Consider the following 13,835-nt stretch of genomic DNA (forward strand, 5'->3'; position numbering starts at 1 on the left):
GTTTCCACTTGGGTCAAAGTGAATAACTTTTCAACAGACTTTCGTTAAGTTCCCGTAACATTTAATTAACGTTTATGTGTTATTACGGTGTGCTAAGAATTAGACTTGTGTGTGTACGTATCATGTGGTAGTTGATCAGCGGCTATCTCTGTTAGCCATCGTTTTGCCTCACGAAACCAGAAGGTATGATATGTTCCCAAAAGTAATGCAATATTTTCATAGCTAGTTTTCAATCAAATTTTCTTTGCAGAAGCACCCTAGCTTACATCCTATGGCATTCGTGAATATGGTCAATCCAATGGTCTTGGCACCATAATTTAAAGAAGTATAGCTAAGTTTGTGTTGTACCAAGTTTTACTGTTGCTCTATTCTAATGCGGAATTATGACTCTCTAGGTAAACAACCTACCTTGATTCTCTCCAGCAAGTTCTAATCCTGGCAATAGAAAAGCTATCCTGCTTTTTCTGGTAAATCCAATTCTTGCTACATGCTTATTGGTTCTATGGCAACTTTGGTGGGATGGGTTATCTTATTGCTACTACACAATACTGTAATATGTCTAAAATAAGAATGTAGAAAACTGTCGTGGTACAGAAGTGTATCATGCCAACAGGTATATCAGGCAGTAGTACAAAAGGCCTGTTTATTATTAGGATGTTGAACGAATAGCCTACATCAATAACACGCCCAACTTAGGAAAAGAATTGCGGTCTACCTAGTCATTGCTGTAGATGAGGTGTTGATCGGTTTCCAATGGCATGGAAATTTCGGCAAAGGTGTGGAATGTTCCACTGCGACGAAGGTGTTAAAATATTTTATTCCGATGAAGAAGAATCCGTGATGAGGTGATAGATGGACGCTTTGGGGCAGGAGTCATTTTCGGAAAAAGCGACAACGATTACAGGTGAAGGGTTATAACCAAAGTATCAGGATCGCTCATTCTTACCAAATTTGTTCTTTGGAAGTCACCTGTTCAAGAGGAGGGGTAAAAGTTTCTTTTGTAAGGAATATCTTGGCATTACAACATACTTAGATACTTCAAAATTCTTCCGTTCTTTTTCCTCTTTTTTTTTTTTTTTTGTTTTTGTTGTTGTTGTTGTTGTTGTTGTTGCTTAATCAAGAGTTTCTTCGTCATAATTTTTCTGTTACCTATAGATTTGTTTGGTTGTTATATCCAGATCTTTACATTGGTAAGGCATAACAAACCGAACTAGATCTTCTAAATGAGTCAGACGTACGGCGCGTACCCACTAGGTTCCAGGTACACGTTGTATTTAAACTCTGGTTTTCATTGCCTTAAGTAATTTCTCTTCGACACTAGTTTTCGCACCTGTTTGTTCGGATAGTTCTGAAAAATTGCAAATATTTTATAACGTAGGAAGTTTTATCGACGCTTCGAAACCGAGGGAAGGGGTATTCTAAAATCCATGTTGGCCGAATCTATCTTTCCAACCCGTGCTTTTCGGTATCCAACCTTTAGCCTTTAGACTTACCAGTTACAGTAACTCAATTTCCTTAGCTTTACTGCTACAGTGTATATACACCTAGGAAACAGTAAAATCCTAGTGGCATCCATTGTATAGCTTTAGTTCTAACGAGTTCTTTCCTGTTATTCTTACATTATAGATCCATTACAACCGCATCTACAAGGGTGACAACGTTTGTAGTTGACAAAATGAAAAATCGCGTGTAGCTGCCGAAACCCATCATAAAGCTTTCCACAGAGCGGCCGTTTTCCGGTCATGGCTGTCTGTTTACATCGTCAAATTCAAAAGGAAGGGTGAAATGGCGCCGGAGCAATTTAGAAGGGTGATACCACTTCAGAAGGAAGGTCAGTGCAAAAAATGTAGATTAGCGAATGATGTGATCTAGCATAAAGTACGTATCTTTACGCATCTGTTATGAAAGAAAGGTGTCTGGATTGCACCAACTTGATCCGATATTGTTATGCCTAGCAACCGCGGATGTTAAGAGGCTCTAATTTATTTTTTCTTTACTTCGTTATAATTTTTTTTTATTAATTCCCGCGTCTGCGTCAAATTATTTTATTTTTTCTTCGTTTTTTTTGGTTCGTGAACGTTCCAGAAGTTAATTTTATCGTTCTGTAAAATTTTATCGTCCAAGATAAGAATGTTAAAATGGAATCTTCCCCATTTTCGAATTTTTTCCGTGAGAAGTACAAGGAAGTTAGTAGTTTGCAAATACGGCCACAAGATGGCGATGAGTTTGCGACAGGGTTACTTTTTCTGCTAGCAAGACGCTTCAAACCGCAATTTGCTTCGTCATCACCAAAGTAACGGGCAACGAATAACATTAAACAGGGAATTGGCAAAAAACATTCGAACAATAACCTTAATCATTATTTACTCCAAAATTAGTGGAATCTCTACCCAACGTCATGCGAATTCTCTCCGCGAGTTTGTCACAGCTTTGACCAAGTTTTGCTTCCTCACTTCTCGTGAGATTTACTTGTTTTGATTTTGGCTAGAGTTCTAGGAGCTTCTTGATATGCGGAAGATCGTTTGACTTGATTAGACAAGGGGCATGCGGTTACTTTAAATCTCATTTCCATGTCGCAGAAAAATAGTTTGCTACACAAGTAATGTTGGATTGTGGCGAAGGGTGTATTGTTACTTCATAACTTGCCAATTATTTGGAATGTTTTAATGCAGAACAATGTGACGGGGAAGTTTAATTTGCGGATTAAGGATATTCTCACACGCGTACTGACCTGCTGACCATGTCCTAACATTTTCAAGTACAAAAGCTTTGTTTTTTGTGTTATCTTTTTTCCGAAAATGACTAATGCGTAAACTTTACAACTGTCTTAAGCCGTTTCTTGCGTATCACCCGTAGTAAAAAGTCTGATGCACTGTAACTTACGCCGCCACCATTCACGAAATCGCGAGTGATTCATCGGGTTGCCATTTTACTGGGCACGGTTGACAGTAGGAATTCCCAACTTTTGACAGTCGGAAGTTGCTATGGCGTGCATTTGGTCGAGTTGACTCGCGAACCCCATGTTAAAAAAAATTCAATCTTGAATATCTTCTTTGGACCCCCTTCTCCCGTTTCGTTCACACTTGAACCGCCGCAAGTCCCGGAAGCGTGTTAATCCATAATCGAAAGAAGAAAAAAAAACCGCGACTTGGACGAATAAAAGTGAAAACCAAAACCAAACTTACAAACACAAATGTCTTTGGTTTCCGATAGATGATAGTAGAAAAAAGAAGTTGAAATGTAGTAAAAAAAATTTAACCCAAAATGTGAACGCCCCGTGTGTATTTAGATGTTTTCATCACTGTAGCAACTCGTTTGAGCATTAGGAATTGACATGAATTTTTTCACGATTTGCGAAGGTCATTTAAAAATCGTATGCGTTTTGCGTGGGGTTTTGAATCTCTCGGCGTGACGACATCTTTCAACAAAGTCACGAAGAAAATATGCGCCGGCTTATTATACAGAAAGTATGGACACTGCCAGTGGGTGTGTGAACAAAGAGTCAAGCAACGTTTGCTTTCTCTCTTGGCGTGACTCAGTCTAGGACTTCAGCTTGACTTAATCGCCCCAGCCAATTCTATTTGTATTCTTCCTACAGAGTCCGCTAGTATCGCTATCGAATAGATTCCAAGAAAACAGGAATTTTATTGACTACCTGTAAAAAAAAAAAAAAATGAAGAAAACCAGTTTTAAATAACTTCCGTTCGTTTCCTTACACGTCTCGCGTTTTCTTCGCATTGGCAAATAACACGCTTCCGAGTATTGGACGAAAAATTAATGCCCGAACAACAAATGTATTCTCACGGGCCGAAAGTCACTTGCTCGGGGAGAATACACCTGTGTTACGCTCAGAAAATCAAGGTTGAAATTCGTAGAATTATTTTTATTTTCATGTATAAGCTTTCTAGGAATTGAATAGGCATAATGGCACATAATTTTTTTTTTTCTTTTAACTGGACACTAAAAATTTAATAGCTTCTTGAAAGAAGATGTTGGCAAAGCGAGACGTTCCAATTGAACTGTGGTGATCAAGTTCAAGGATTTAGACGGCTGGTGAACGCCAACACGCCCACGAATCTCCGCCGAAGCAGAATTCCTGCCGGATGTCCTCCTCGAAAAAAAAAACCGGAAGAAAGAAACTCGTATTCCCTTTAATAATTTTTCAAGTACAGATGAACTAACGAGGTCAAACGTTGACACAAAGGGAAGCTGTAGTTTCCTTGGTGATGATTTGCTTTCCTCAAGAATGACTTGAAACAAAGAATGCTCAATTCCGTAATACTAGTCCAGAAACCCCGCCTTCTTCCGTAGACCGAACGATGAGTCACGCCGAAATTCCGTTCTTTTAAAACACGTTCGAGCGGGACGTTGAAGGAATCTCCCAGGTTTTTTTTTTTTTTTTTTCCCGATGACTAAGGCCCTCTGGCGGTTCAAGACTCCGTTAGCGTTCCGGTCTTTGCGGCTGGCGTTTCCGAGTCACGTGACCTGTCGTGAAAGCGTGCATGCACGAGAGAGCCCCTCCCATAAATTTTCATGTTCCCGCGCACGGCAATCGTATATAAGTAAGCATTCGACGGGTTGACGGAGCCGGACTCATTCATTTCTCTGCCACCGACCAATATCCATTGCACTTCGCTCACGTTTTCTTTTTCTTTCTTCCAATTTCAATTTTTTTTATCGCCTTTCCGTTTCTTCGTTTCGTATTTTTCGAACGACATAAACATCTATCCTCCATGTGCGACATACATCGGCGAGAGATTCGTTTTTATTACTACACCAGTGCCGTCTAGGAGTAGTTTTTCGATTGATGTACATTGTGATATTAAACTTTGTTGGGTGTTCTACAAAAATGTTGCGCCTCGTGTCGTTGTTGTGCGTCGTGGTATTGGCGATCAATCATCTCGACGCCGCTCCAGTCTCCACCGACACCCAAGCTATGGTATTTGTTACGATATTAAGTTGTACGATTCCGGCCGCTATTTTTAGATTGTTGTTGAATTTTTAAGTACCGTTTTTTGCGTCTTTTTTTTTTTTATTGGCTTTTAAGTGGACGAATAGAATTTTTTATGTTGACGGGGTGACCCATTTTCTCCGTAATAACAAAAGCGAAAGTGACTCACATTTGATTGTTTCTTTCTTTCCTCTGTTGCTAGATGTACCTAGCCAGGTTCGGCTACCTAGATCCGGCGTTACAGAACCCGTCTTCCGGTGCTCTGATCTCAGGCGAATCTGTCCGCCGTGCCATCATCGATTTCCAGTCTTTTGCTGGACTGAATCAAACAGGTGCGATTGAATTTTTCAATGTTTTAATCATTTTGACTTACAATTGCCGAAATTTGCATATTCATTACGAATCATTGTTTTTTTTTACCCCACACAAAAAATTATCATTTTTCAAGTTGCGTAGCACTGCGTTTTCGTTTATGATTGGCAGCGTGACCGGATATTATGGTAAATCAGGTCCCAAAAAGAAAAAAAAATCTTTTGTTAGTGGATCTCCCCCACTGTTCAATTCCCCGATTTACGTAAAGCGCACCAGGCGCGGATATCTGAGGGCGTTGCGTGTTCTACCAGTCCCGCACATCAAGCGCCGGATGTGTCCGCCGTTCCTCTCTGTGATGGTATTTGGCCTGCGGGGCATTTCTATCACTCACCATCCGTTTTCTTTCTGTGTTAATTCTCCCATCTCCCCGGCTCTTTTTACGTTTCGTGATCAGCTGATTCAGTACAGGTGGAAGTCAATGGCCGTCCTTTAATTTTAACTTTTAATCATCTGGTTGAAAGCAGTCTGAAATTGCGTTCGTTTCTCTCTCCTATGTTGACAATCATGTACGTAAATCCACAAGCATCCAATAAGGTCTTCAAAACAGAATTCACGCAATAACGAGAGATAACGAATGCGTTGAATTCTCTGGCTTATCAAACCCACATCCGTGTCGAGATAAAATCATTGGCTTCTTCCTTTTATTTGTTAGCGGCCCGAGTTCAACGTCTTAAATATGACACAATTTTTTAAAATGCGTCTTTGTCTAAGCCATGAAATGTTAATTATTTTACATCACTCAATAACACTAAAGATAAATGTGTCAATTACAGGTATTTTAGACGGGGAGACATCGACGTGGATGAGTAAACCGCGTTGCGGCGTTCGTGATCGTGTGGGGCCCGGTTCTTCGGCTCGCAGGAAGCGCTACGCTCTTCAAGGTATATTCGATTTCATTGTATGACATTTCAAAAAAAAAGGTGACGATCGCTTTGTTATCTGGTGACTGATATAAAAACCTTGGGTCAGTTTTCGAGTACGGTTAACCTTGAAGAAAAGATTGCCGTGTAGTGTGAAGTTGTCGGGACGCGTTTGTTCCACTCTCTCCGGCACACTAGTGACAATATTTGTACACCTGTGCGATAGTTGTCTAACCTTTGTGTTTGATTGCGCTTGAGACATAGAGAGAGAGAGCTTTTTTTTTTACTCAAACAGACTTTCACTTTCACTCTGGAAAGTCAAAAACGAAAAAGAAATGGTTGACAAATTAGGGTCAGTCGGCTGCCTATTGTGACGACAGAGAACGTTCAATTGCTTTCCCTACCAAGTTTATTTACATGTCAAGCAAAGATTTAAATAAATATTTTTTTTTTTGGGGGGGGGGGGTTTGTCTAACTAAAAGAATGGGCCGACATTTGAATATCGTTTTGCCTTCGATGCGATTTTGAACGGTGTGTTAAAAACAATGGCTACTTTAAGTCATCGGCACGCGTTTCGAATATCATCAGTTTAAGAAATTCTTTTCCCCTATTTTGATTGTGTACGAATTAGTGCCGGCCAATGGTGAGGTTGATGTGTGTTTAATAGTTTTTTCTTGGAATGAATATTTAAATTTTCCTGTTTTGCATTCACGCAGGGAGCCGTTGGCGCGTAAAACAACTGACTTACAGTATTACGAAATACCCGTCAGCCCTCAAGACTGCCGACGTGGACCGAGAGCTTGCCAAAGCATTTCAGGTGTGGGCGGACGTAACCGAGCTGACCTTCGTCCACCTCAAGACGGGCAAAGTCCACATCGAAATCCGGTATGATGACGAAACTTGTAATTTATTTCTCCCGCCCACCTCTTCGAAGAATATTCAACAATTGTATTCTCATAGAAAAAATCCGATTTTTTTTTGTCCTGCGGCAACTGGCAAAAATTATTCAGAGCCAAAACCATCCTTGAATTTTTGGTTTTGTTTCATATGCGGTTGCTCGCTGATTTTTTTTTTGTTTGTTCCTCAACGCAACGCGTAGTTTTTGAATGCCTTCTGATGGATAACAGTTTGTTGGCGTCATCCTAGACGCGTCATTCTGTAGCTCCCGCTTTGTTGTATTGTTCCAGACAATAGCCGGTAGTCTTTTCTAAAGGCCATTGTTAGCCAAAGCTGATTATAGCAATGGCGTAATTATATAGATATGTATTCTTTACATTTTGGTTTACCCAAATGTCAGAGTTAAAACAAATTTTTCGTGTTTGCAGTTTTGAATCCGGAGAGCACGGAGATGGTGACGCGTTTGACGGCACGGGTGGTACCCTAGCTCATGCTTACTTTCCAATTTACGGTGGTGATGCTCATTTTGATGAATCCGAAACATGGACAATCAATTCTTATAAAGGTAAATATTATTATATGCATTTCAAGTGTTTTACAAATAAATTTCTCTCGTAGGTACGTGTTTTTCCATCGTTTTCTAAAATATTTTTTTTTTTTTCTTTTTACCTTTGGCCTTCACAGGAACGAATTTGTTCCAGGTGGCTGCTCACGAGTTCGGCCACTCGCTGGGACTGTCACATTCCGACGTCCGCTCGGCTCTGATGGCGCCTTTCTACCGCGGATACGAATCTAGTTTCAAACTGGACAACGACGACATTGTAGCCATCCAGGTAAATTGATAAAGAATAAATTTCAATTTTGCCCGCTAGATGGCGGTGAACGTTTGATTCCGTGCCCACCTGTCCATAAAGCAAAATCAACTTTTTCTTTTGTGATAAAAAAGAAATGCTTATCAACATTTCTTGATCTTTTTTTTTTTAAGCAACTTTATGGCAAGAAAAAGAATGTAGCTGTGACCACAGAAACCAGTTTCCGACCCTTCCTGGGTAGGACGACGACACCGCCGGTGACCTTCGACGATGGCAACCGAGGCAACAGCGAACTGTGCGGAAGCGACGGAAAGATCGACACTATATTCACTGGTCCTGATAACAAAGCCTACGTTTTCAAAGGTTTGAATGATTATTTACATTATTTTACATGTGCATTGTGCCCCATTCTTGTTCGATTATTAACGGCTAATTTCAATGGACGTATTTGCAACAGGCGAAAAGTATTGGAAATTGGAAGCTGAGTCTGTAGCTCCGGGTTATCCACGTAGCATCCGGGATGACTGGGAAGGCTTGCCCGGCAATATCGATGCCGCCTTTACATGGACAAATGGCCGGACCTATTTTTTCAAGGTATTTCCAACACCCGAATAAATACAATTGACTCGCGCAACTTTAAAAAAAAAAATTCAAAATGTTTGAAATAACAAAAAGGGTTCGAGATATTGGCGTTACACGAATTTCCAATTGGACGCCGACTATCCGAAAGATTTGTCCGAAGGATTCGCTGGCGTGCCGGCCAATTTCGACACGGCTCTCGTATGGAGTGGCAACGGCAAAATCTATTTCTTTAAAGGTAAATACAGACTCAATTTTTTTATATGTTTTAAACAACTTTATTGATCGATAAAAATTGGATTTCTGTAATAGGGAGCCAATATTGGCGCTTCGACCCTCAACAGAAGCCTCCTATCAAATCGACCTATCCTAAGGACATCTCCAACTGGGAAGGACTACCAAACAGTCTCGATGCCGCATTTCAGTTCACCAACGGCTACAGCTATTTCTTCAAAAACGGCCAGTACTGGCGGTTCAACGACCGCAGCTTCAAGGTAATTAAAACTGAGAGTGAAAGATAAATTCCTGTCCAAATATTATGCCTCGCATTGTTGGCCGACAAGGGCCAAGGCCAAACGAAGGGACCCGGGTATGTTTGCACGCAACTATCATAGCGTCATAATAAGTCTTCAGGTTTAATTGGATCATTCTGGAAAAAAAAATAAGGGTTGGAATAATTAGATGACGGTAGCCTTTGATAACTGGCCGTAGAGTACGTGTCCGTTTTGTTAATATGACCGAGTAATTCTATATCACATTCAAATCGTCCCCGGCAGTTTATGTACATGACGTTCGTGTATATAGCAATCAAGTTTCTAGTCAACCCAACGTTACTTAAATCAAAACAAACGTTCTGCCCCAGACATGAAATTCTTTTTAAAGAAAATGAAAACATTTTTTTTTCCAAAACAAATCTCACGGCAATGAAGTAGTTATTTATCTCTAGATTTTTCTTTAAATGTTATATCCTATTTTAGTTTAATATATATATTTTTTTTTTTCGTGTTGCGTGCCGGTATAAATGCGGTCTCAATGAGGCATTTTGAAATACTGTCTGGCTAGGAAAATGGGATCATTTCGATGCCGTACATAAACAGCAGCATCAGGCGTTTCCCGTTTGACATTTCAAAAAAAGATTTCGCCTCACCCTTCCCCAAAAAATGGAGGCATTTTTTTTCTTTTTCTTTTTCTTTTATAACGTGCGGGTGAGAAACCCAACATCTGCAGGCTGCACTGAGTAATATGCGGGTAGTGTGCACTATATTGAACTCTCCGTCGTTGAATCCACCGTTTATCGATCACGAAAATGAAATCCCTCAGTCTATATACATCAGTGGCCCTAACAAATAACAAAAGAAAAAAAAAAAAAAAAAATGTTTTAGACATGGCCTCCCCACCGATCGCCTAGATAATTTCTGCCTGTTTTGCATTGGAAATGATTTGCCGATGGGCGTGTGCCAGTCACTATTGCATCGTTATTTTTCCGCTAAGGCTGCAGTTATTGACACTCACGCCGACAAAACCGAAATCGTTTTGAATCTCAACGAATGACGTTGCAAGAATAGCTGACCTTTTTCACGTTTAACGATGGCCACAAAAACTTGTGTATTACTAAGTTGTTTAAAAAAAAAAAAAAAAAATCCCGTAACCGAAAATTCATGTTTTTTTTTCCTGATAATTTCAAAAGGTGGACGAAGGCCAGCCAGGTTATCCACGACCGGTTGGTAAGTGGTGGTTTGGATGTGACGAAATCAATTTCAAATCAGCCAGCAGGCCAGGAGGCTCCAAACTGGCTGTTGAAAGACTCCACGCCAACGACCGTCAAGCTGATCTGCTCGATGCTGGTAAGTCCATTTCTCAACTAAAATTAACTATTCGGATGCATGTGGACGTAGAGGGCAATGATGCTGTACAACATCATTAACAGTTGACCGCTAGTATCACATTCTTTTGAAGGGTTGTTTTCGGTTTTTTCTACAAACTAAACGAAACCGCTTTCCGCAACAATTTTCCACACATAAAGCCAATTGTGAAGGTCAATAAGCTTCCACCCACACAGCTGTTTGCTTTACACATACGTGGGTTGTTAATGGCTACAAGAGTTTTTACTTTACAAGCACCAACGATTTGAATTACCCGCTTTTTTTCCCTAACGCTCCGCTTTTTCTTCCGGTTTTTTTTTTAAATCTGATTTGCGCTATTTACGCAACTAACGCAAAACTAACGAAATAAAGCGGTTGGTACCGCATTAGGTGAACACATGAACAAATCACACTCACACGCACAGACGTTTGGATTTTCTTTCGTGTTGTCCGTGACCGGGGATCAATTGGCGTTGTCTGTTTTGTCGGTGCATGATTGTCAAGCTGTGTCATAACACTCGTCTCGGTAAGGGGGAAAAAAAAAAAAAGAAGAAGAGAATGGATCAGTGAAAACAAGGTTCTTTGTTAAAAACAACGGTACCCTCTCATCAACCGCCCGATTTAACCCGCACCAAACTTCATTTTAATTTTTGAGCACCTCCTTCGCTACGGAATGAACTTGAACGCGGTTAGGCTATAAATATCACGCGTGCATAACTTGCCGATAATTCTGCGCTAATGCTACACGGAAGTCTAGCCATAGGATTATCGTTTTTTTTTTTGTTAGACATCAAAGTTTACTCTTTATGACAGTTTTTTTTTTTGCGTTCAAAAAAAGGGGAATTGAACAAAAGTTTTAACGCATCAGATCGTTGATATGAAGCAATGATTTGATGATTTTTTAAAATCTTTAATCCACCAAAGTGCTCCGGTGGCCTACTTTTTTCTTTTTCCTTTTCTTCTTTATCCTTATTCCGCTTCTTAGTCGCAAAGAAAAGAATGGAAATAACCTCGTCGAATTTTTTTGAAGATTGGATGTAGCGTCGAACATGGAAAAGCGCATTGCTCTTATACTAGCCCTTTGTGTGTGACGTCATCGCAATGGATAGACTGGCGATGGTAAAAGTGTAGCAAATAATCCGATATCGATTTATATATTATATACACAGCGTAAATAGATAGGCGTACCCCTCACCCCCTCACCATTTTTTTTATGCGATACTATAACAAACCGGATAAACAGACGCGTTTTCATTTCTATCGCGCACTTTCACTTGTCGCGAAAGCCCCCTGTTTTTCGTTCACCCCCTATATCTCTACAGCACAGTCACGGTGAAAAGAAAAATCACGAAAACTTGGATTGAATTCTTACCACGCCAGTGAATTCAAATTCGATCGCTTTACACATCCAGAGCACATAGACAATTTCATTTTCGTCCCCATTTTTTTTTCCCTCAGCCCTACGAATTTAAGATGAAGAAAAAGAATCATTTATTCAAATTTTTGAAAGTACTGTAATAGACAACGAAAAAAAAAAAAATGAAGACAGAATAATCGTAAACGCTTATTCGAGTTTGATAAATTGAATTTTATTTTTTTTTTGCATCTCGTCTGGGTTGGGGCTATTTGTGTCGAGAAAAAGGGAAGAAAAAAAAAAAGAATTGAGCAGCGTCTTTTATACATAAAGAAAAGTTGAAGTCCATCAGGCAAACTTTGCTCGCGGCTCAACTTTTTGTTCTATTCCGCACGATTGAATGTAGCCTTGCACATCATATCTCAATTTCGTTTTTGAAGACGAAGAAGGAGAAAAATATGTATCCAAAGTTTTTCCTTTCAACGCACCAGCAAAGTGGAATCACGATCTATTTTGAATCGTTTTTTTTTTATTTAAAAAAAAAAAAAAAAAAACGCAGACTACCGAGACGAAGAACAGCCTGCAGACGGTGGCGCCTGGGCCGAAGCTTGACAATCATCAACAACAATCCGAGACATACAATTCATTAAACGCTATACCTTTTCGCGCTGCAACACGAAGGGGGAAAACCTTCCGTTACATACAGACACACAAACACACAGAAATACATGCGGGGCTTTTTATACATAAGAAAACAACAAAACAAAAACACAACACCTTCATCAAATTGCTATTGAAAAAAGGTCTGACCCAATCGGATAACGACATCGACATGTCGGTGGACCAGGTGGCGACAACTTTGCTGCTAACGGATTCATTCCAGACGGCCGCCAGTGACGCCAGCACTTTATCTCTGAGCAACTTGATTCTATTCCATTTGCTGGCGTTCATCATTCAACGGATAACTGCATAATAAAGCAGTTTTTCGTTTTGAGTCTGCCTCTTGTGTTTGCCCTCACCACAAGTTTTGCGTTAGCGTGTGAATACGAAAGTGAACCGATAGCGCTGCACACACGTCCATAGACTGGGCTGTTGTGCGCTGTCTTGCAGAGACGATAGAAGAGATGAACTGTCTCTTGTGTTTTGCTCCTTGTGTATATTCAATGATGCCTATTGTGTGTCTATTTTAGGGACCAGTGCTATACACACAGACGCTTGATCTACCGAGTGTCTGTCCGCATTACGATTGTTCTCTCATAAATGATCGATCGACTCCCCCTTTTTTTTTTTTTTTTTTTTATACAGTACCGATTGAGTGCGCGCGTGTGTGTATACGTCTCGTGTTTTTGTTTTGGGTAGTTGCTTTCATTTTTCCCTCTTGTGTGTCTCGCGCACTTGTATCTCGAATGTATTGTGTATAGAACTGTATAGAACGTCTGCGAATGATCGAGCATCTCTATTTACACGGCTGTCTAGCCCCCTGCAGTGCGCAATCCTTTAAAGGTTAAGTGAGGTACGTTAGGAGCGCCAGAAAAATAAGAGAACAGGGTTAAAGCTTTGTATTGTGTAAACGTGTCGATGACTTCATATTTTTGACCCCACAAAGAACTCAAGTTATTTTTTTTTGTTTGTTATGAGAGGCGCCATTTTTATTGAGTAGATTGTTTTTTTTTTTTTTTTTTAAATAACGTATATGTGTATGCTATAAGGAAATGGAACGACCGCCCGTTTTTATCAAAGTCACATGTTTTGTTGGGTCCGTGTGGTTTGAATGTTGCGCCGGAAGTTTGGGATGAAATGTACTCTCGTTTGTATTTCCGTTCTTGTCTATTTTTTTTCTTTTCAATCTTTTTTTCTGTTAACAAAAAAAGAGAAAAGGTCGCAATGGATTCATTGAGTTGGAATCCGTCGCTTGTAACCGTGACGATGATGATGTCATACGAAAATACATGAAAAGAACGAAAATTTATACATTCAACTACATCACCATACACTATATACGCGCATGTATATATAGTAGTATATACACAGTCTATCAAAAGCATTCACCCTGAACAACAACAGCCTTTCCCCTCGTCCTACCAGAAGGGACTTAAAAAAAAAAAGGAAGAGAATCAAGAGTTGTGTCTATTGATTGCGGTGTGACGG

General features: G+C 40.0%; 1 protein-coding gene across 2 annotated transcripts; it reads left to right on the plus strand.

The window, feature by feature from the left end:
- Positions 1–4,678: 4,678 nt before the first annotated feature.
- Positions 4,679–13,835, plus strand: LOC130691180 (matrix metalloproteinase-2-like). Of its 2 annotated transcripts, none has more exons than XM_057514089.2 (12): positions 4,679–4,939; positions 5,154–5,283; positions 6,097–6,204; positions 6,900–7,068; positions 7,509–7,645; positions 7,765–7,913; positions 8,066–8,255; positions 8,350–8,486; positions 8,568–8,709; positions 8,784–8,965; positions 10,159–10,315; positions 12,491–13,835. In XM_057514089.2, exons 1-12 carry the CDS (start codon positions 4,808–4,810, stop codon positions 12,658–12,660), a joined length of 1,803 nt encoding a protein of 600 aa, XP_057370072.1. In that variant the 5' UTR covers positions 4,679–4,807; the 3' UTR covers positions 12,661–13,835. The 2 variants fall into 2 exon arrangements, with proteins under 2 accessions (XP_057370072.1, XP_059351303.1); XM_059495320.1 differs by lacking the exon at positions 12,491–13,835 and adding an exon at positions 12,247–12,398.

Source organism: Daphnia carinata, chromosome 1, assembly GCF_022539665.2.
Source record: "Daphnia carinata strain CSIRO-1 chromosome 1, CSIRO_AGI_Dcar_HiC_V3, whole genome shotgun sequence".
NCBI classification, from domain to species: domain Eukaryota; kingdom Metazoa; phylum Arthropoda; class Branchiopoda; order Diplostraca; family Daphniidae; genus Daphnia; species Daphnia carinata.